This window comes from Scleropages formosus, chromosome 21 (assembly GCF_900964775.1).
Source record: "Scleropages formosus chromosome 21, fSclFor1.1, whole genome shotgun sequence".
Classification (NCBI taxonomy): Eukaryota; Metazoa; Chordata; class Actinopteri; order Osteoglossiformes; family Osteoglossidae; genus Scleropages; species Scleropages formosus.
Genome location: NC_041826.1, coordinates 20597962 through 20619353, shown reverse-complemented (window position 1 = coordinate 20619353; position 21392 = coordinate 20597962). Strand labels below are relative to the sequence as shown.

The 21392-nt window shown below is 49.4% G+C and overlaps 1 protein-coding gene across 7 annotated transcripts in view; it reads left to right on the top strand.

Annotated features, from left to right (window-relative positions):
- Nucleotides 1-21392, top strand: part of LOC108920812 (forkhead box protein P2-like) — a 117931-nt gene that overhangs the window by 39048 nt on the left and 57491 nt on the right. For 4 of the 7 annotated variants that reach the window (XM_029247118.1, XM_029247113.1, XM_029247116.1 and 1 more), the window contains one exon: nucleotides 14134-14311. In XM_029247118.1, coding sequence (XP_029102951.1) covers nucleotides 14144-14311 — 168 coding nt within the window. In that variant the 5' untranslated portion in view covers nucleotides 14134-14143. Of the gene's footprint in view, nucleotides 1-3687; nucleotides 4651-14133; nucleotides 14312-20168; nucleotides 20304-21392 lie in introns of those variants that run through there. The other 3 variants (XM_029247117.1, XM_029247114.1, XM_029247120.1) reach the window with 3 other exon arrangements.

The window sequence follows — 21392 nt, the reverse complement described above, 5'->3', positions numbered from 1 at the left end:
TTACCTGTGGTCGCCTTCACAGCCATGTGATGTTATGTCACTGTCAGAGTGGAGGACTTTTAATTCTCATTAACTTCACGCTTACGGTAGGCGGTGGGGCTGCAGCTTCCCGAGTGAAAGTCACCCCCCCCCCCCCCCCGCCTGTTTTATTTGACCAGCGAATGTGTAGAAAAGCACAAAAGAAGTTTCGGTTGAGATTCGCAGTTGGCTTTGGGTCGTGGGCTTCCGATGTCGGGACACAATGACGGCGAAACTCCGCGTCAGGGTTTGGCATTGTGCACGTCTCAGTCAGAGAGCATGGAGGGTCTTTAACCTTTAATGGATGTGAGGAGATGTGGATTTGAGTGGGGGCTGGGATCACTGGATGACTTAATCCTCTTATGGAAAGGTCTCTTTAAATGTAATCTAGGATGCGACTCGGGAACCACAGCGGAGCCTTGTGCGGAGCTCCCGCTGCTCTCTCTGCTTGTTTGATGTCCCGCTTCGTATGAATGCACTTGGGTTTGTTTTTAAAGGGAACCTGGGGCTGGGTGGGGCTGTGCGAGTACCTCATATTTACTCGAGCAAACACTCACTCGGGGATGTCCTGTTGGGCAGCCAGCCATCACCCGCCCTGCCCGTGGGGATCCAGGAAGCAGGACTCACGTGACCTGGTCTACATTTGGGGCCAGTGAAGTATAGGCCGCCGCCAACTAGCATACCTTTGCTCCTTAACGCAAGGTGCTCATATTTATTTGTTTATCTGTCTTTAACACTGGTTACCGGGTCGTTTCTGGTTGCCGTTCCACTGCTTATGGGCATTTCTTTGAAAACAGACCCGTAAATGAATGACCAACAAGACTTTGTTCACTTGTCACGGTTCTTCACATAGTTTTTGAGGCTTTTTTTTGTTGTTCTTATTGTTTTTCTTCTTTAATTTGGAGCTACCTACAGTTTTTCACTCGTTTGTATAGCTGGATAATTTTTACTGAAGCAATTCAGGGTGGGTCCCTCAGTCAGGGCTGCTTCACGGGTGGTGGGAGCCAGTAGGTCTATACCCCTTGTAGCCCGTGTGAACCACTAGGTCTATACCCTTAACCCTTACGTTACCTTTTGGCTGTGTGGGTGCTGTTATTACCGTTCCTCTCTACCTTGGTCAGGCTTCTGTTTACAGGAAGGAAAGAAAGCGCAGTAAGGGATATGCAAACGTTTGGACATTGTCAAGGGCTCTTTAACAGGGATTCGCAAAGCATGGCCACGCAAAGTTACCATGGATACTACCAAAGTACAGTTTATAAAACGATAATTACCTTGTCATATAATCAGTGTACAATAATTACCCATTTTGGTCATACTAATAATACTAATAATGTGATCAGCAAGATAATAAAGTCGTAACTTTATGATAGATTGTGACGGATAGACGCTATGATTCATCAGGCAAATTTTTTTTTTGGTACCGGCTATAAACCAATGTTTAAATGTGGTTTTCGGAGAGCAGCGTAGAATACATGTGCGTTAGGATGTGTGGTTTTTTTTTTTTTTATTTTGACTGATCTGCGTTTCACAGCTACACATCTCCTATAATGGTGAAAAGAATGACAAAGGATGGCAGTGACTTTCCAGGTTCGGTTTATTCAGAGCGTTTGACAGCACCGTTCTTATTGTTGACTTGCAAAGGGATGGAAACAAGAAGCTTCAGGTCTTGTGACTGTCGCACGTTGACTGGAACAAACAAAAAAGCCTCAGTCTGCGTACGCAAACTAGCACGGCTTCCTGTCTTCTCGATGAACGCGGCCCGTTTAATTTTCCCTCCAAAAATATCATGTGAGCATATACCAAAATGAGGGGTCCCCCCCTCCCCCCAGTCCTCTCCACACATGCCACACATATATGTTTCTGTGTTTTCTGAGCGCGGTTGAGGACTCTAATGGTGATTTATTATGGACGGGAGCAAAGGTTAACCTGCGTTTAACGAGGCCGGGCTGCCGCGGCTCCGACGCGGCCTGGTGGCCGAGATGCTAACAGCCGGCCGGGCAGGAGACGAGCCTAGGGGGCTGTCCGCGCTCTCGCTCCACTCTAATTGAAAATTAATAGTTAGAGGGTTGCTATGGAGATTACAGCAGCGCTCGCAGACGGAAACCATGCAGCCCCCCCCCCCCCCCCAACCCCATCACCAGAACCCTTTATACTTTCTTTCTTTCTTTCTTTTTTTTTGCGCCTCTAGAGACTGGTGTTTACTGTGTGTCCTCATTGACCTTGTCTGTCCAGAGCCCTGCAGGGAGACATGCATGCAGAATTGAGACGGAGAAGGGATGAAGATGAGGATGAGGAGGGAGATGAAGTTGGCGGGCCGGCCGGCTCCCCGACGGTCCCGGTGCGCTGAGTTTACACTGCAGCCTGGGGAGTCGCGTGGGGAGTCGCAACAATACGTTCCTCGTCTGAGAGGATTAGAAGGCGCGAGTCTGATGTAAGATGCTGCACTGGGATTGTGGGAAATCATTGATCTCATTGATTGCTCTGTTCGCAGATCATAATTACTATTTACAACTGCAAATACTAGTGTCTCTTGGAGGATGGCAGAATTATGTCCCATTTAATATTGCTTAATTGATCCGGTGCTCGAGGTTAAAGATACATTATCGATCGACTTTGCGTTACGTGTTTACGGCGCTCTCGGGCGAAAGCCTTTCGTCCCGATTCGCCAGCATCGGCGGTTCTTCCTCGCACGTGTGTTTCGACAAGGTGGGGCAGACCCAGGGCCTCGTGAACCTCTGTGAACAGATCCCTCTCATGGAGGTGCTGTCAAAATGGAGACCGAAGGCCTTGGACGGCACGCGAGCGTTGGGTGCGGCGGAGCGGTTTATATCGCTTACCCGAGACCCGACCGGAGCCCGAGCTTGGAGGTGCCCGTCCTTCTTGCGTCCCGTGCCTTCCCCTCCTCCTCGTTCAGACTCACTCGAGGCTTCGCCTCAAACGAGAACCGGGCTCGAGCGGCGCCATTCCTGGCCCCGGGTCTCGAGTAGCCCGCAATGATGATATCACACGGCTGAAATACGCTCCAGCAGAATTAGCAGATAATGTGGCGTTCAAAGCCTGCTTCATCGCGCCAGAGCACAGCTTCAAGCTGTGAGTTTGAACAGGCTCGCCTCGAGTCGGGGGCCGTATCTTTTACAAAATAAATCTGTCACGCTCGCCTGGGGTGGAACTCGGAGAACCCGAAAGTTCCCGCTCGCCACGCGCTAGGTGTGCGTGCGCGCGCATGTCGGGGTGAGTTTTCCGTCGCTCTCACATGGATGTTTTTTACTGCGGGAAAAGTGGGGGGAATAAAGCTGGCGTGCGCATTGCAATTTTATTTATTTATTTTTCCCTGCGCGCGCGTGTGAGCGCAGGAACGCGCTCGGCCCCCGCGTCTGCAGCCCCGTCCGTCGGCCGTGTAAGTTGTACTCACCCCTTTGTAGTTTCGGAGCGGCCCCCATTTCATTCCAGCGATTTCTGCACAAACGCAGGCCGGCCGGCCGCAGCATTAAATCTTCCAGGTCCATGTGGCGTTGCGGGCCGGTAGCAGATGGACCGCCGTTCGCATCTGCTGCGTACACACTTGGCTTTGTACTTCTTTCCTGGGGGAGATGCTCTTTCTTCTCTGCTAGTTGGTTCCTGTTTTGTGAAGCAGCTAAGAAAAACATCTGTGGCAGGCTGAAGGGGGGGGGGGCCTGGAGGCAAAAAAAAAAAAAAAGGGAAAAAAAATTGACAAAGGGTTGACAAACACCATTAGGTGAAAATGTTCCGTCTCACTGCGAGTGTGTATTGTTTACAGTGTGAGAGTCGCCTGCGTCCGTACGCCGGCGGAGAGACCGGAGCGCCGCGTTTCTAATTAAGGTTAGTAATTGATTGAATCTCGCCTTCGGGGGGGGGGCAGCTCACTTTGAATCTCTTAAGAGAAAGTCTCGGTGCTATATGGTTTTCGAAGCACGTGGGAGAATATTTGTAAAGTTTTGCTCAGTCGCACTACTGTGAAATTTTTTCCCTCCTTTTTTTTTTTTTTCCTTTTTCTCCCCTCCGTTTCATTTTTATTTTTTCCGCCGGCCTCCTCTGCGCTGTGCGGCGTTTCGCGTTTCTCCGAGCGCATGCGACGGTACTGCCCGCTTGCCCCGCTAAGGGAGCCACGAGGCATATTTATCAGGAGCTGAGCGCCGGTAGAGGGGCTGGGGGACTCGCCGAGCATGTTTCCCTCACTCACTTTGGGAAGATTACGGCTCGGCGCGGAGCCCCCGTCGCCCCTCGCGCCTCCACGCCAAAGACACACCCCGCCGATTAAGCGCGGCTTTTTTTTGTGCGCGTGTGTACGTGTCTCTGTGATTGTCCTCGGGTGCCAAAACAATCAGAGATGCTTGATTTGTTTTAATTACCAGCTCAAGATGTCATCAGTGTGGGATGCGAACGGCCAGAGTCCGCCTGCAGTAGAGTAAATACCGCTGTAAACACTTCCTTCGCAATTGCTTTGACAGGTAACTAGATCCTGACTTTTTTTTTTCTTTTTCTTTCTTTTTTCCCCTCCTTTTTTGCTTTTGAACATTTTTTTGAAGCCCAATATTGCTGTGAGGCTTGTGAGAATTTCTTCACGCGATGCATTCGGTGGGGATTGCTCTTTTCTCCCTCGTCATTTAAAAGGTAGGTCCTTTTCCTTCGCTTTGGCGGGGGGGAACGAGCGCACGCTATCCCCCGAGTCGGTGCGTGCGTGTGCGCCGCGTGGGGCGGACGCCGCCTTCTGCGCGCGGCGCTCGGACAAATGCGATTACCTGTTTCGAGGAACTCTCGTCGTTCGCGGAGCGCCCTTCCCAGGCTGAGAAGTGCGGCGAGCGGCGCCGCTAATGTAATTCAGCCTCCTGTGACGGCAGGGGAGAAAGGCAGCGCTCGTTCGCTGGAAGAATGAAACGGGTACAAATACCTTCGCGGTGCAGAAGAAGCGGGCGTCTGCGACGCGGCGCGGTCCTGCTCACTCTCGGCTCCGGGCGCGAGGCGAGGGCTCGCCGGGAAGCGGGGCTCTAGAGCGAGGGGGCTTCCGGGCGCGCGAGCGGTGCGAGCGGCGCGGACGGCGGCCGGCGGAGGACGAGCCGCTCGGCAAAGTGGCGCGCGGGCGGCAGAGGTCCGTCGCCGCGTGCGCGCACAGCCCGCACACGCCCGCACACGCACACACGCGCGCGCACACACACACGCGTGCGCCGCTCACACGGGGGGGAAAAAAAGAAGAATCAGATTTGAAGGTCATTTTCAGATCAGAGAACGAGGAATAATTGTAATGTGTTTCCGGCAATAAAATGTGAATTAAATGATAAGTAGTGTTTTCAAATAATTGCGTTATATTTCATCGGACAGGAACGAGAGTCTAATTATTTCCAGTGTGTCAGGAGAGGAGCAGCTCTGTCTGGACTATAAATTTCCATTTTCTGGTCTTTTCACTCTGTCTGTGAAAGCAGCCGTAGCGCCACGGTGGCGATTGGGCCCGTGGCGGAGCGCCGGTAATTGCCCGATGACAACTGGAAATGATAGAATAATTGTCAGGAGAGACGTTTTTAATGGGCAAGGTGATTTAAGTATGCATGAACGGGCTACAAGGGGAGAAGAGCTTGTTTATGATGCAAGCCACTATAAACACAGTCGGAGTGGTGACACAGATAGCAGCAGATTGGCCAGTGACACACAGAGCGTCTCGCCCGCAAACACCGGCTGCCTCTGCCACTGGCCAGTGTGACACTGCTCACCTGCAGGTAATAAAGCCACCAATCCATCCATCCATCCGTTCCATCTTCACACCACATTAATGTCACTTTTTATCACCGGCTGCTCGTGCGTTGTGCCGCGTTGGTGGGGGGTGGGGGGGGGTGGTCGGGGGGTGTGTGATAAGGATGCGTTTTGTCGGTTGTTTAATTGTTCCAAATAATGGTAATAAAAGCCTTGGGAATTGCTGCGTGGGGCTGCGATGGTGCTTTTACTCTGATTTTAAAAATGCATCTTCTTCCCTTTGGGTCATACATATATATATTTTTTTTTTTTTTTTTTTTTCCCTCCCCTGCTTTTAGTAAAAATGAGGACAGCAGTTTAAACACAGTGATAAAGAAATCTGAAATTGCACATGAGGAAGGGAAGCAGTGTTTCGGTCGTGCTTCGCAGCGTCGTGGGTATGAAAGGAGCGCGGCAGTCGTGCGTTAATTTTCATAAGCCCGGAAACGTAAAGTAGTAATGAGTTGCAGGTGTCCATTTTTACTGGTGTCCTCCTTTATTTGATGTTTGATTTTATTTAGGTTTCGCAGAGATTCGAACTTTATAGAGCAGATCCCCATTTGGATGGGAGAGGTCAGTGGAATTACATGCAGGGAAATACTAATAATCGTTATCAAAGGTGGGTGGATAATTTGTTTACTTTATTATTCATGAAGGCAAGTAAAGCACGGTATCCTGCTATTGTGGGCATATTATTAACATTTCATAGGGATTTGTGCTGGAATGTGGAATGCTGCTTCTTCATAATTTAATACTGCAGTGCATAATGAGCTTTGTGATTAGTTGATATAGAGAATTGGCTCAACTCTGTTCTGAAGGCAGATAATTTGCATTGTTCTCTAGAGTCTGCAATGTAATAGGTCCTTTAGTGCAATAAAATTAAATGCTACATATTTGAAATTTCATCTTACAAATCCCCTCGGCGTACTTTGTTTTCAGCCGGAGTTCCCCTTATTTATTTCCGGTTTATTGTTGTTTCCTTGGAAAACTGTTTGCAAAACACATATTTACCTACATGTTTTATTTAGAGCCTATGAGCCAATTAACAGCGTTCATTAGCAGAACTGGCTATTTGTTTTAAAGTTTAACCAATCACTTTGATATGCTAATTATGATGTAATTTAATTTAAGTCCTGTAATGATGATGCTGCTATTATCGACATAAATGATGCAGTTAAGCAGCAGAGCCTCATTTGCATATGCTTGAAGCAAACCGAATGAGGCGGATCCAGTATCACTTTGCTTTAATTTTCCACCCCTGCTCACTGCCAGCCTTTGGGTTTTCCAGCCCGTCGTTTGACATTGATGATCAGCACTTTTATCTGTGTCTTTTTTTTTCTTTTTTTTTTTCTTTTAAAGTGACAAAGAGGGTCCAAACTGATTACCAGAACTGTACAAGGGAAAATGAAATAATTGAAACATGAGACTATTAAAAAATGTAAATGGTTCCTGAACGCTCATATTAAGCATTAAATGAAGACCAAGAGAAACGAATAGAATCTTTTTTTTAAACTCATTGTTTTAGTTTTTTTTTTCTTTCTTTCTTTCTTTAAAAAAAAAAAAAAAAAAAAAAAAAAAGGAAGAAAAAATGATCACCCTTTGCTTGGAATAGAGTGTTTGCACATGAGTGTGTAGGCTTGTTCAGGTTTTTTTTTTTTTTTTTTTTTTTTTTTTTTTTTGTGGCTGAGAGATTATGCAGATGTGGCCACTTAGAATTTCAGTAGGAAAGTGGTGCCACCACAGCCGACTGACTAAATTTTAACCAAATTCCCAGGCCGGAGTGAACGCACCTCGTTCGCTGCGAAACGTTAGACGGCCCATTATCTGTTTTGTACAGGGTTACACTTTGGTCATTTTTTTTCAGGAAAGATTATTTTTCTTCTCACCAATTTCTCCTGTTATGTCCTAATTGGCTACATAAATCTTGTCTGCTATGAATGAGAAATGTTTCAGTGTTGTCAAGTGCAATCTTTATCCTTATTTACCAATTCATTAAGATCTATTGATGCAGGACTGGCGATGGGGAATGACAGCATAAATCAGAGCTCCGCCATAATGAACCTAATCAGCTTGGAATAACTGGAAATGTCGGCACGGCGCGGCTCGCGGCGGCCCGGGTTCGTGTCTGGTTCCGTCATTAACTTCCCGTTTGCTCACCTTCTTCCGCACAACTTGTACGCCCCCCCCCCCCATCCCCACCCAGCCCGTTAGAGTGAGCAGGTTGGTCCCCAAGACCTTTTAATCTCAGCGAGTGGAAGGAGAGCAGGCGTCCCAGCACATAATTACAATGGAACAATGAAATGTAAAGTGGAACGCACATTGGATAGGGTAATAGTCAGAGAGCCAAAGGGGAAAGGGTGGGGGGGACGACAAAAGAAAAAATTTAAAAATTAAAAAAAGAAAAAGAAATGGCTCTGGGAAAGCTGGTGGTGATGCGCGTTCCTCGGTGGAAGTGACGGGCAGCAGACAGACTGTCTTTTTTATAGGTCAATTACTCCAGATTAGGTAGGGTGAATAAATTAAAGAAATTAATAAAAATGCGCGGAGAGGCTGAGGATCTGACGGGCGGAGGCCGCGGCAGTGACACCGCACCCATTGTTGTATCACTTCCTCGGCGAGGGGCTTGATGTGAAAAATTTTAATTATAAGGGGAGGACCGAGAAGGAGATGGAACCTAGAGCGCGGTGGGAGGGTCGCGTGGCGAGGACTGTCCTGTGGCACAGCCTCCGCTCGTGGGGAACGCACAAAACGAACGTCCTTTGCGCTGCTCTGTCTTTATTCCTCTAATTGACTTGTCCCTAGTTTGTTTATTTAAACGTGCCATTTTTATTTTTATTTGCATGATTAATATGCATGAAGAATCAATATATGTAGACAGGGACTGTTTTACCAAAGGGTTAAGACATTTTCTCCCCCCCCCTTACATTTTTTTTTTTTCTTCCTTTTTCATTCTTGTCTAAAACAGTGTGTTTCCTAAACCCTCTAATTTTGGGAATACATTTTTTTTTCTGTACAAAATGAGTTTGCATTTAGTATAAACTGACAGACTGGGATACTGGTGACTAAACCACTCCCCCCCCCCAAGGAAAAAAAAACACACACATCTGCGTACGCACACGTGTAGAACGGTTAACTGCGAATTAGCTACTGTAAATACTGTAGCTCCGTTATTTATCGTCCAGCACCGAATTTAAAAGGAGAGGTTATTCGGTGTTGTGCTATAGATACTTTGAATTTGAATTTCTTTGCCTTAATCTTACAGAACAAAGTCTGGAGTGGTGATTCTATTCTCCTTCTCTTTTCTGTTCCTGATTTTCCTAAATGTGAAGTTTTTTTTTTTTCTTCTTCTTCTTCTTCTTCTTTTCTCCCCCCTCCCCCCTTTCAAATTTCTTTTGAAACGTCCCTATCTGCCAAAGCTATTACTATTATTACTATTATACACAGGCTATGAAAGAGTTATTAATGTTTTTTATGCTTTCCCATCAGAGCCGAAAGGAGGCTTTTGCTTTTTGAAGCAGGTCTGCCCGGCTTCCCGTACTTAATCTTCAGGAGTGTTTTGTGCGAAGCGCCGCTTTACAAGTGACCGCTGTTCTAATTCCGGCTGCTCTGCCTAATGCTCTCTGCCTTCTATCTCGGGGAATTCATTGAGCTTCACGCGACGCTCTGCGCGAATCTGTGAATGACATCTTGACCGGAAACGAGGTTGACGTCCTCGGACGGGGAATTTCTCAAAGCGTTTGTCGAAATCGAGAAGTCGGTTGGGGGGGAAAAAAAGGAAAAAAGTGTGCATCTGTATATGTTTGTGTGTGTTTATATGTATATACACACACATATATTGTATGTCTTGGGACATGCATCTCTATAGATAGAGAGAGAGAGAGAGAGAGATAGTATATATATGCAGAAAGTAGCGAGTGTGCGTTTATATCTTGTACGTCTACATGGACAGGCATACGCACGCACGCACGCCCGCACACGAACTCGCTACTTTCTCCTTTCACCTCGAGATGGCATTAACACGTTCAAGTCGCGTGCTCGGTTGGCATTGTTTCGCCGCGGCCCTTCGTTTGTGGCATTTTGATGTATTAGGCAATTTGAAGTGTTAAAGATTTGCGCACAATCGCCGTGGCACTACTTTATTTTGTATGCATTGTAACCCGTGTCAATGATGAATTAATTTCAGTGGAGCACAGAAGTTGTGATTATTTCGGCACTGGCCCTGCCTGAGCGTAAACGCGTAGGCCAAGTGAGGAGACAAGTAGACTGTAAAATGTAATTATCATTTTTAAGCATTACGCGATTTCCACCGGCACATCCCGTGATCTGGTAATTAATATCATTTGCGAATCGCGGATTTTTCTGGTGCTTTGTTCACAAACGTGTGTTTTTCCTGCTTATTTCGTTTGCGAAATGCCTTTTTATGCAATGTCTCGGATACCCCTGGTAGCCTCTTATTGCCTTAAGCGTTTCCGCCGTTCGTCGTCCTCGAAGCCCGTGCCGGTGCGTGGGGTGCGAATAAGCCCCTGTGTGTATCCTGGAAAGTAAACCATCTTACTCGAGTCCTGGAACGAGTCACATGTCACGTGTTTCGAACACTCAAATGGGTTACGAGGCTGGATGTGTTTTTCCTCATCGTGATTTTTTATTTTTTTTCTTTCCTTCATATAAATATATGTCGGCAAGTCAGCGTGTCGCCCGTCCGGGGGTTACAGATCTCGGCTTTCGTTCTTATTTATTTTAAATTTCAGAACACTTTTTTTCATACCAGCTTGTTGGTCGCTGACTGTAAAAGACTCTCTTTTTTGGATGACAGTGTTGAACGGAGCTCTGAATGCCATGTAAGGCCAAGCACGGTATTTGGAGGTAAATGTGGTTTCGGGTGGCCTGCTGTCTGTCGGTGTGTATTAATTTAAGTGAAGCTTTCCTTCAACTCGACTTACCGGCCGTTTGGCTACTCAGACAGTTAATGAGGTTACCTTAATGGGTCCAAGTGGAGAGGGGCCTGTTCTCGGTGACGGGCAGCGCGGACGAGGCGGAGCCCGTGGACGTCTTCGCGTTTGGTCGTCAACAGATGTGTCGTCCCGAACAACCAGGCTAGTGTTCCTGTTCCGTTCGGGGCCTCTTGGCGGAGGGAGGCGAACGGGCCGTCCCTGCTGACGGACGTGACGGATCTGTGCCGTGTAGGACTGAAAAGTGTGGTTTTATGGAGTAAACGGAATGACAAGTAGGCCTATTGTTCTCCTCGGGGAAAAAGTGCCGCTTAAGAACGTCAAATATTTGTCTTTGACGGCAAGTTGGGCGGTTCTTTTCACCAGGCCCTTTCTCCTTCGTTTCGGGGGGTTCCCGCGATGGGCCGCGAGCCAACGCTGCAGGTCACGTGCCTCGACTCCTGCGCGTTAACGCACTCTCCGAAGGTGCGATGACGGCACGCTTTCGGCGAAAATGGCGGAATTCTTCTTATTTTTTTTTTTTGTTTTTTTTTTTTTTTTTTCGGGAAGAGGAACTGTCGTGACGACAGCCAGCAGCCGTGCGTTCATTTCCGCAGCGAACGGTCGGCCGCGTTTTATTGGAAGATTAAAGGCTGCGGGAGAAGGCCTGAATTGCTGGGTGTGTTTACAGGTGGATTATAGCAATTTAAAACATGTCAAACGCACGGCGAATGCCTCATGCTTCACTCAGCCTTGCGTAAACGCCGGCTAGCTGGCGTCCAATACACTCCCGGCGAGGGCACGCTCCTACGAGTAAATATCGTCACGCCGGGTGAGCGTCGGTTTGATGCCGCGCGGCACTTCGGGGAAGGGGGACTTCCAGGGGAGCGGGCTCCCCTCGCGTGAGCCGTCCGGGACGCTGGGGGTCTCTCTCATCGATTTCCCTCGGCGCCGCCTCCCGTGACTTCATTAGCAGGGGGGCCGCGTGTTGTCTTGGACTGTGGACATGTCCTCTGGTTACCTCCCAGCATACGTACACACGCACACACACACAGAGAGAGAGAGAGAGAGAGAGAGAGAGAGAGAGAGCACTCTTGAAGCTCAAGTCGAGTCTTGAGATGCTGCTCATTATACACTGCTGTTACTGATAGGCCCCCCCCCATCTCCACCAACCCCCCCGTTTTGTTTGTTTCACCTCCCGCATCTACAGAGACAGAACTGGGTGTTAAGGTATAATTTCATTGTGTAACTTTCCCTCCAGTACTGCGAATTTAAACCAGAGTGGGAATGGTGGTCTAATTGTTGGGGAGGGGGCGGCGGTGGTGGGGGTTGGGTTGGGTTGGGTTGGGTTGTGTTTCTCAGTTTTTGCAGAATGGAAAAAAGGGGGGGGGGGGAAGGAAGCCGAGTTAAATGGCCTCAAGTCCTAATTTGCAATTTTAAGTGCCTCTGAAAAATACTATTCATTGAATTCACCTGTTAATAAAAGACTCTCCTCTTCTACATATATCTTCAAGTTTGCAGCACGTTCATTGTTGTTAAAAGACTCCATTAGAATTTTCGTGTAACTAGTAACGGCAATCAGACCCTCTTTCTCTGAATATTTTAAACATTGCGCATGTAAAATTTATGCCTAATTTGAATACTTATTAGTCGCCTGATCTGAGCGCGGGCTTTTGTGTTCTTCTGCCCAGATTCATCACCGCTTGTCACGGCTGCTGTTTGTACTCTCCCAGCTAAAGCCGGGGCGCCGTGTTTAAAAAGGCGTGTTTGTTCATAAACACGTGCGGCCGGGCCGCTCTTCGCCGGAGCCTCCGTGTAACCTGCATCCTGTTTGTTCTCGGCGCCGGGGAACGGCGGACACGCTCCGCGTGCGCATATTAAAACGCCATTGGCTGACGTTTAAAAGCAGCCGTTTATTAAGCATCCCTTTGTTGCGCGGAGCCTTCGATGATCGTGATTATTCCGAGTCCGGAGCAGTCATGCTAGAGTATGCTCTAATTCAATACTTGAAATGAATTACTGATCCATAGAATGTGACAAAATTGATGTATTTAGCCTCACAATGGAAGAGCGGGAAGCGCCGGCAGAGGGGTAGAGCGGGATACTGTAACCTCAAATATTAATTCCCTTTTACCTGCACAATGGATGGAAATATTACATGCATAAACATTTAATACGCAGCGCAATCTGAACTGGAAATGTGCTGCGATAAGCATGCTGGTTCACAAAAATGGATTGAAAAGGCCGCAAAAAGGGGGAGGAAGAAAAGGAGGGGGGAAAAAAAAAAAAACACACGCACCGTTTTTAAGGATGTATATTACAGCGTCTGAGAGCACCTTGAATGTGCGACTGTACGGTCAGAGTGCTGCTTTATTTATCGCCCGGGTTTCAACTGATCTTGGCAGGACGCCTCATTGCTCTCTTGAAAGTACAGTACATTTATGCGGGGAAAATGATAAAACATTTATTACTGTAGAGGAGGTAATATGCATAATTTATGCTGTTTTTAGCACAATCATTAGTGATATTCCTGATAGATTTTTATTTTCAGCATTCATATCTAATACATGCCAGGAAAATTAATTTTCTGTCTTTCATTTATTTGCCCAAGTTAAAATTGAGGTTTAAGTCATCTCCAGCAGAACAGTTTGATTACAGCTCACGCTGTAGCTTAATTACCTCCTAGGAAGGACAGTATTTAATGTTTTAAATGTCACAAATATAAATGAATATTTCTGGTTTGATTAAAAAATAGCCGATATGTGACAGCAAGACCCCCCCCCCAGTTTCTTTCTTCTTTTCTTTAAGGAAGCCTCCAAGGCAAATTTTATTTAGCCACAGAAAAAAAAAAAAAAAAGGAAGCATCCCATTAAACCATTTATCACTGGGCGATGCAATATGATTTTTAACTCCCTTACAAAATTTTAATTTTGCATGATTAGCTGTGCATCGTTAAGCAACCCCCGTTCGCATGAGATGTGCTACCGAATTGCCGGCAGAGTCCCGGCAGCCAGCGTTTTAAGGGTGGAACGTAGGCTGTACCTTGCCTTTGTTGTCCGAATAACAGGGTAACGCGGTCCTAGTTCGTGCGCTCGTACCAGAGTCCCTTACTCTGCTCCTCTGCCTGTTAATTGTGACTCAAACAAGGGGAGTGCATGAGATTGATTTTTCCATTTAGTAAAGCCAAAAAAAGCACCATATGTTGTCTTTAAATTCTTGAAACGCATTTAGTGCTTGTTTTTAAACGCTCGCTTATTTTTTTTTTTTTTTTTTTTGTTTTATTGTCTTTATGCTTCCATTTATCCAGTGACCGTGTGATGTTGTGCCCCACGTCGTGGCCCTGCCCTCCCTAATGCTTTAATTTGCGGAAAGGGACCGCAGCCTTCTAATGGACGCGCAAAAGCGGTAACAAGAGCATTAATTGATGCCTCTTAATCACTTCTAGGTTTTAAGTCATGATGCAGGAGTCCGCGACAGAGGCAATAAGCAACAGTTCAATGAATCAAAATGGAACGAGCATTCTGAGCAGCCAATTAGATGCCGGCACTCGAGATGGAAGATCAAGTGGTGACACGGGCGGTGAAGTAAGCACAGTCGAGCTGCTGCATCTGCAACAACAGCAGGTAAGTTGTGTTTTCACGCTGCTAGGGGTTGGAGTTGGGATTGGGGCTGGGGCTGGGGCTGGGGCTGGGGCTGGGGCTGGGGCTCCGGGGGGGGGTGGGACTTTGCTTCTTCGCTCGTTTTTGTTGAACAGCCCGGTTGTTTTCGGCGGGTGCGTTTGAAGGGGGGGGGGGGTTTGGTTTGTCTCATTTGTGCGCTCACTTGTTTTCGGAGGGGTTACCGGTTTGGCCCCTTCTGCGTCTCCGCGAGAACTGCAGGGTCGCCGCCGTCGCTTTGTGCGCGTGTGCCGTCGCCCAGGACGCCTTTGTGTTCGGCTGTTATTTGTGCGTGCGTGCGGCGCGGGGCGAGGCGAGGCGAGGCGGGGTCGGGGGGGGGGCAAGCTGCCGCCAAGGCCGAGTGCGAGTCGTGCGCGAGCTGCCCGGCCGGTGCCCTGAGCGCTAGTGCCGCGCCGGCCACCAGAGGGCGTAGAAACGCAGCTTGAACCCTCTCTGCGGGGTACCAGCACACTCGTGTGCGGGCAGGGAAGTCGAAGTGAACTGGGCCACCTAAGGATGAGGAGCTCGCCGTGCGTTGCTGCACGTGGCTGTTTTTTGTGCTTAAACGTTGGCGACGTGCCCACGAGAGCAGGACTGCGTGGGACTCGTGAAAGGCGCCATTAATGCGCTTCGAAAATTGTTTTGCGTAACTTTCGTGCGCTGGAGGAAAGGGGATGTTGGTGACGCTTACCGTGCCGAGTGACTTGCTGAGTTGAGCGGTAGCGTTAGGCTCAAGGACTGGTCGGGGCTTCCCGGATGTGCGTGCGTTCGACTGTACGTAGGCTCCCGCGTGCGTGTTTCTGTCTGCTGGTGGTGGAAGACAAAGCCTCGCTGCGGATTGGACCGTGTAACAGAATGGTTCCTGCAGCCGTCGGCGCCGCGCAGCCCCCGTGACCCCGCTCGTCCGTGCTGGCGGAGAAGTACACGACGCTGCCACGTTGCGAGGGCTGCTGTTGCGCTACTTTCTTCCGCTGCCTGTAAAAGCAAGAGGGAAGGGCGAATGCTACGATATGAGTTCTGCTCTTTGGAGTCACGGCTGCGTTTGTTATCGTTCCTGCCGTCATTGCGTTTCTTCGAGTTGCGCGTTGCCTCGGCCAGGCGTCTGCCAAATGAGTGACGTCAGCGTCGCGATCGCAGCCGTCGTCAACTACCTCGCCCCTAGGGGGTGTAGTGCGCGTCAAGCCTTGCGCAAAACTCCAAAATGCGCAGTGAAGCGACTGGAGAGGAAACGGTTTGAGCGTCGGAAGGAGACGCGTTGAGGATTCGGAGGTAATTTAAGCATGACCTCCCCCCCGTATGGAGGCAAGAACAGGCAGGCCGGGAAACGTATAATTCCGCGGAAGGACGGGCACGGGGACGTCGCTAATGCCCCCCCCAATCGGGTGGAGGGGGGCCCCGGCCTTGATAGGGACCTGAGGGGCCTCCATCCCAATGGATGGCAGGAGGGGCTCGTCTCCACATCTGCATCCTTCTGGGGACTCGGTTCCTTAATCGCAATCTTCCAGTGGTGTGTGTGTATGTGTGTGTGTGTGTGCTTGAGAGAGAGAGAGAACGTATCTCTGTCAATCAACACATGTAACATTTCACTGTACCGGTAAATGCCACTATTTTGAGAAAGAGACACGTTATTTGTGCTTTACCAGTGCCCAGGGCTGTGACTGGATACAACTAATAAGTTATAGTGAGAAAGAACAAAAGCAACAACAATAAACAAACAACAAAAGAGGTAAAAATAAGGAAAATTTGGCCACTCGGGTCGTCGCGCAGCTGCGTTCTCACGTGACTTGTAGCCACTCGGCAATGTCTTAAATTGTGAGATGGCTGAAAATCATAATTGACGTGAAATATATATATATATTTTTTTACATTCTTTAACACATTTCATTACAGCTGTTTAAACAGAAGGAAACTCCTCCGCTTTAGGAGGTAGAACAGGTGAAAACCACCAGAACGCATTTTCGAAACGGCAGCCTGCCTGCCGGATGCCGAGAGTTTCCACGTAAAATGTCCCCGATCCTTTAACTCGGGATGTCGCCGCGCGTTCTTGGCGGGCGGTGTGTCGTCTCGCGTGAAGATGTGCGCGAACGTGACCAATTAAAGTGCGCTTAACTTGCGAAATTAGCATTCGCGGATGTTCACCGGCTGTCTCATAAACAGCAGAGGTGATGTATATACTTTCTATTTCGGTCGACCTGTCAGTGCGTTCTTGGAGTATTGTGGGTTCTGATCCAGCGCACTTGGATTAATCTTTGTGAGAGAGAGAGAAAGGGTTTATTCAGACATGAGGAATTCCTTTCTTACCCCCCAAATATGTCTTTGCGTGAAGAAGTAGCTGCGCTCTTGATCGTCCGCGGTAGAACTCCCGCTACGATGGGCCCGGAGGCGTCGCGCACGGTGGAGCGACGAGGTCCAGCGACCGACACGTTTCTCCCCTCTGCTCTTTTTCTTCCTTTCTTTTTTACGTATCGGTGTTTGCGTTCCGCTTCCTCGCGCGTCTTACCACGGTTCTTCTCCTTCCAATACTTGTGGGCCCGCTTTGCGACTCTTCTGCGAGTATAAAAGGACAGCAGTTAAACGGGCTTTGTGGCGGCGGGGTGGGCAGCGGGTTCGAGCAAATCAAGCAGGCGTCGCTGTCTAGCGATGCTGCAGATGACAGCGAGCAGAAGGCGCCGTGTTTTGTCTGCGGTGAGCGTCAGCCGAACGTCTCGCTCGATCAACACACGTGGCGCTCTTACTGCGGTTTGAGTGGCGTGCGACGTTTCGGTGACCTATACCGTCAGTGGCCAAAGTGAATTTAAATATCGCTGTAGGGACAGCTGGCGGCGTAGCGGTTAGAGCTGCTTTTGGACCCGAAGGCCGCGGGCTCAATTCCCACCTCCGGCCGTAGTACCGTCGAGCAAGGTACTTATCTTCAGTTGCTCCAGTAAAAATACCCAGCTGTATAAATGGGTGAATAATAATTAACTGCTTTGGAGGAAACTGTCAGCTAAATGAGTCAACGTAAGTATAACTTCGGGAGTTCACGTTCTGGAGTCTTCTAAGATTGGCTGCTATGTGGTGCTGCTGTGCCACTTGCACCAATAGCAGAGTGTCTTGGCGACTGCAGCGTTCGTACCTGTGGTCCATCCTGTAATTATTTTCAGTGCATTTAATTGTATTATGTGAGAAACATTTAGTTCGGAGGGTGTAGGACTCCCCCGTAGCGTATTGGTAGAAGCTTCCTTTCCATTACTCTTTGATTGCTATTTTTCGGCTTGCGGTTTTAATGCAGGTGATCACAGACGACGCCTCCCTTACTCCTTTTACCCGTTTACCCCATGGGGCCATCAGGGGGATCTTTCGCTACGCTCAGCCAGGACGACACGCCGCCCGGGTGGCGTAGCGGCGCTCCGGCTTCCTGCTTCCAGGTGGCGTGAAGGGAGGAGGTACCCTGCTGCTTACCGCGCACGAGCCCTCGTCTGCGCTTCCGTTTGCCTTCGAGCGTCATTTCGAAGGCCTCGTCATCAAGGGCTCCCGCTCCACACCTAGCGGAAGGGCCGCGCCCGTCGGCCCAGCGTTACTCCCAGAACCTCGTCGCGTTTCTCTCGGAGTGCGACGCTGTGCCTTTCTGCTAGGACGCGAAATAAAACCCCTTCAGAGTCGCCTGCATTTGTAACGCGGGACTTCAGCATTCACGTTCGGCGCAGCTGGTGCGCAGGTGTTAGAACGGCTGCTGCCTTTGCACCCAAAGGTCGCAGGTTCAAATCCCACCTCCCGGTGGAGTAGCCTTGGGCGAGGTATTCGCTCTGAATTGCTCCAGTAAAATTACCCAGCTGTATAAATGGGTAGATCAGCGTAAGCAGTTCAACGCTGTAAGTCACTTCAGAGGAAAGTGTCGGATAAACGAGTGAAATCCTAGCGTCGTCGTCACGTGTCGAAGGGTGGAACGAAAAGAAGCGCCGGCTGAGAGAAAAGCATTTTGTTCGTTGCCCGACTCTTCCGCTTAATTTCCCCGCGTATGCACGCGCCGTATACGTAAACGCTGCGCGGCGAACGGCCCTTTGGCTCCCGTCAGCCCCTCTAAGGTACGTCGCACTTGACATATAGAGTTGTGGCGCGCGCCGCGATGATGCCGGAGATATGCGATACGAGTGACAGCGAAGTGGATGTTCGCTCCTCTTCCCCAGACTAAACAGATGGCATTTTTCCATTATCTCTCCGTACGGCGCTGCCTCCGCTTGTCCATCTGCGTTAGGACATGTTACGCGGCTCCGGTTCGCGCCACAGCTCCATTTCACTTCCCTGTCTCCCGAGACTGAACAAAATGTCAAGCTGTAGCTTCAGAGGTGGGGTGACGGGGGAGGGGACACGTGAAATCTGCTGGAAACAAACACTTAGAAGCATTTCATGCCTGAGCTCTCAGGTTTTGGCGGTTGGGGGGGGGCGTTGCAGGTGAGCTCAGACCCGCATGAAGCCCATGCCTTCGTTCTCCGGTGCTACACTTATATTTATACGTTTATCTGACGTTTTTCTTCAAAGCAACTTAGCATTAACCTCCCAGCAATTATTTACCCATTTATACAGCTGGGTACTTTTACTGGAACAATTGAGGGTAAGTACCTTGCTCAAGGGTACTACAGCTGGAGGTGGGATTCGAACCACTGGGTCCAAAGGCAGTGATTGTGACCAGTACGCTACCAGCTCTTCGTCGAGAAAATGACCCGGCAGGGAGGTGTCGTGGTCTTTAGGTCAGAGCTCTGCGGTGCTGGCGTGGGGGGATTTGAACCTGCAACCTTTGGGTCCGAAGGCAGCAGCGGCCCCAGCAGCTCTAACCACTACATAGCAGCAGTCCTATTTTTGTGCATTGTGGGTCCTGCAGGTTTTAGGACCTGCCACGATCCTTAATTCCCAGGGTATAATGGGGTAAGATCCTTGCAAAAAGGTATGAGCTTAATAATAATAATAATTAATAATAAGCTCAGTGGAACGTTTGTAGTTAGACATCTCTGTTCAGACTGCTGCCCAGTAACTAATGTGTGTCTCTATCGTACCCTGTAGAACAGAGCAGGTGGGTTTCAGGTGGTCATATTTAACTGTAGTGTGTGTGTGTGTGTGTGTGTGTGTGTGTGTGTGTGTGTGTGTGGGGGGGGGTCATTCTCACGTTGGGTTGCTGTGTGAAGTTAAAGGGAGCAGCACTGACTGGTCTGTAAATGGGTCCAGAACTGTTGTGCCCAAAGGGGTCCATGGGCATTTCGCCATCTGTTCCCTTCTGTGATTCTCGACGGGGCCCGTCACACACGTACCTGCGCGCGCGCGCGCACACACACACACACGTTTGTTTTCATGTCGTTAAGAGATCTCACGTTGACATCTGCTTGATGACATGAAACGCTTCTAACTCCACGCCATGGAAGCCCAAGCGCACTAAAACATATGACACGTGCTCTTTTCAAGTTTAGTTTTTTAGCATAATTTAAAATAAAAAAAAACTTAAGTGTTGAAGTGATAAAACATTTTATTTTTCAGCGTTTTTACAGTCCTACCCTTAATTTTTTTTATTATAGGGTTGCGCCCCAGATGTTTGCTTAAGGTGTAGAGCAACGCACCTACAGGTGTACACATGTCACATGCTTAGCCACGTTCACACATACACACATCGATAGGAACGTGAGCTTTCTCTCTCTCACACTCACACACACACACACACACACACACACACACACACACACACACACACACACACACACACACAGACAGATTCTCCACTCATCAGAATTTAAATGTGACACCATTGGGGCGTGTCCTTGAAGGGTGTTGGAGAGTCACAGCAGCAGGTGCCCCGTTCCGAGGGGCTTTTTTGCCCAAGCCCGCGTCGACGCGCACCCCCTCGCCGTTCCCCGGGGGGGGGGGGCGCTAACCGCGGGCGGCGGCATCCCTGACCCCTTGTAGCAGGACGCGACGCCTTCGCCGCTATGCTCAGGTAGGTTCGGAGTCTATCAGAGGAGCTCGCGCTCCGCGGCAGCCTTTCGACACCGGGCTCGCAAATCCCACGGCCGCCGATGCTGCCGGTGCTAAGCTGACAACTGAGAGGCAGGATTTGCCAGAAGGCAGCTTTGGAGTGTTGTGAATTTAACAAGCGTGTCTAGTAGTTCCGTTTTTCTCTGCATAAGCCATGAATAATAGCCATATACGAGCAGCCGAAATAAACGCCTACGGTTGAGATGATGTTATTTATTTATTTACATCTTTTCCCTCCCGTTCATTCCTTCATTTGTTCGTTTTTGTCACAGTTACCGAAACGCACGTGGGGAAAGAGTAGCCGGCGCTCGGTTCGCCTGCCGCCCTGGGGTGTTGTCCCTGGTAATTTCGGGAAAACGAGCAGGTTTACGTTCTTCTGACGCGTCTCTCCGAAGCGACTTGCGGTCTTAAGGTACTTAGTTATTTACCCTTTTATACAGCTGGGTAATTTTACAGGGCCGTTTAGGGTAAGTACCTTGTTCGAGGGTACTATGGGCAGCGGTGGGAGTTGAACCTGCGACCTTTGGGTATCATTACACGACCAGCTGTTTGTCGAAAAGATGACCTGTCCGGAACGGAGGGGTTGCGTTCATAAGGTCAGAGCGCTGCAGCGTTGCCGTGGTGTCGCGGCGCAGGTGTGACGTGTCCTCGGAGCGCTCCGCGGCTCACTTACGCGCCCAAGGTACGACCCCCCTCGCAGCAATACCCCGGTAATAAGCCATATTTACTTTAAAGAGTCGTTTCGTACAGCAAAGAGCTTCTGTGCAGGAAGAGGTAGTACCACGCAGGACTTTGGAGCGTGTCGCTCTGTGAGGCCCCCGGGCCTCAAGTTGTGCTCCCTAAAGACCCCGAGACACACTAGACGAGCGTCACGGATGTCGTTGAGGGCTACGCTCCTGCACTCCGCCCTCCCTTGTCCCGGGGCCAAGCCCTTCACAGCACACGTGGAGCCCCTACCGCCCCAGTTCCATGCCGCTCGGTGCTGCAGTAGTTAAGGAAGCGGAGTACAGGAGTACCTTCCTCTCTCGGCTGACTGCCTGCCTGCTGCTTG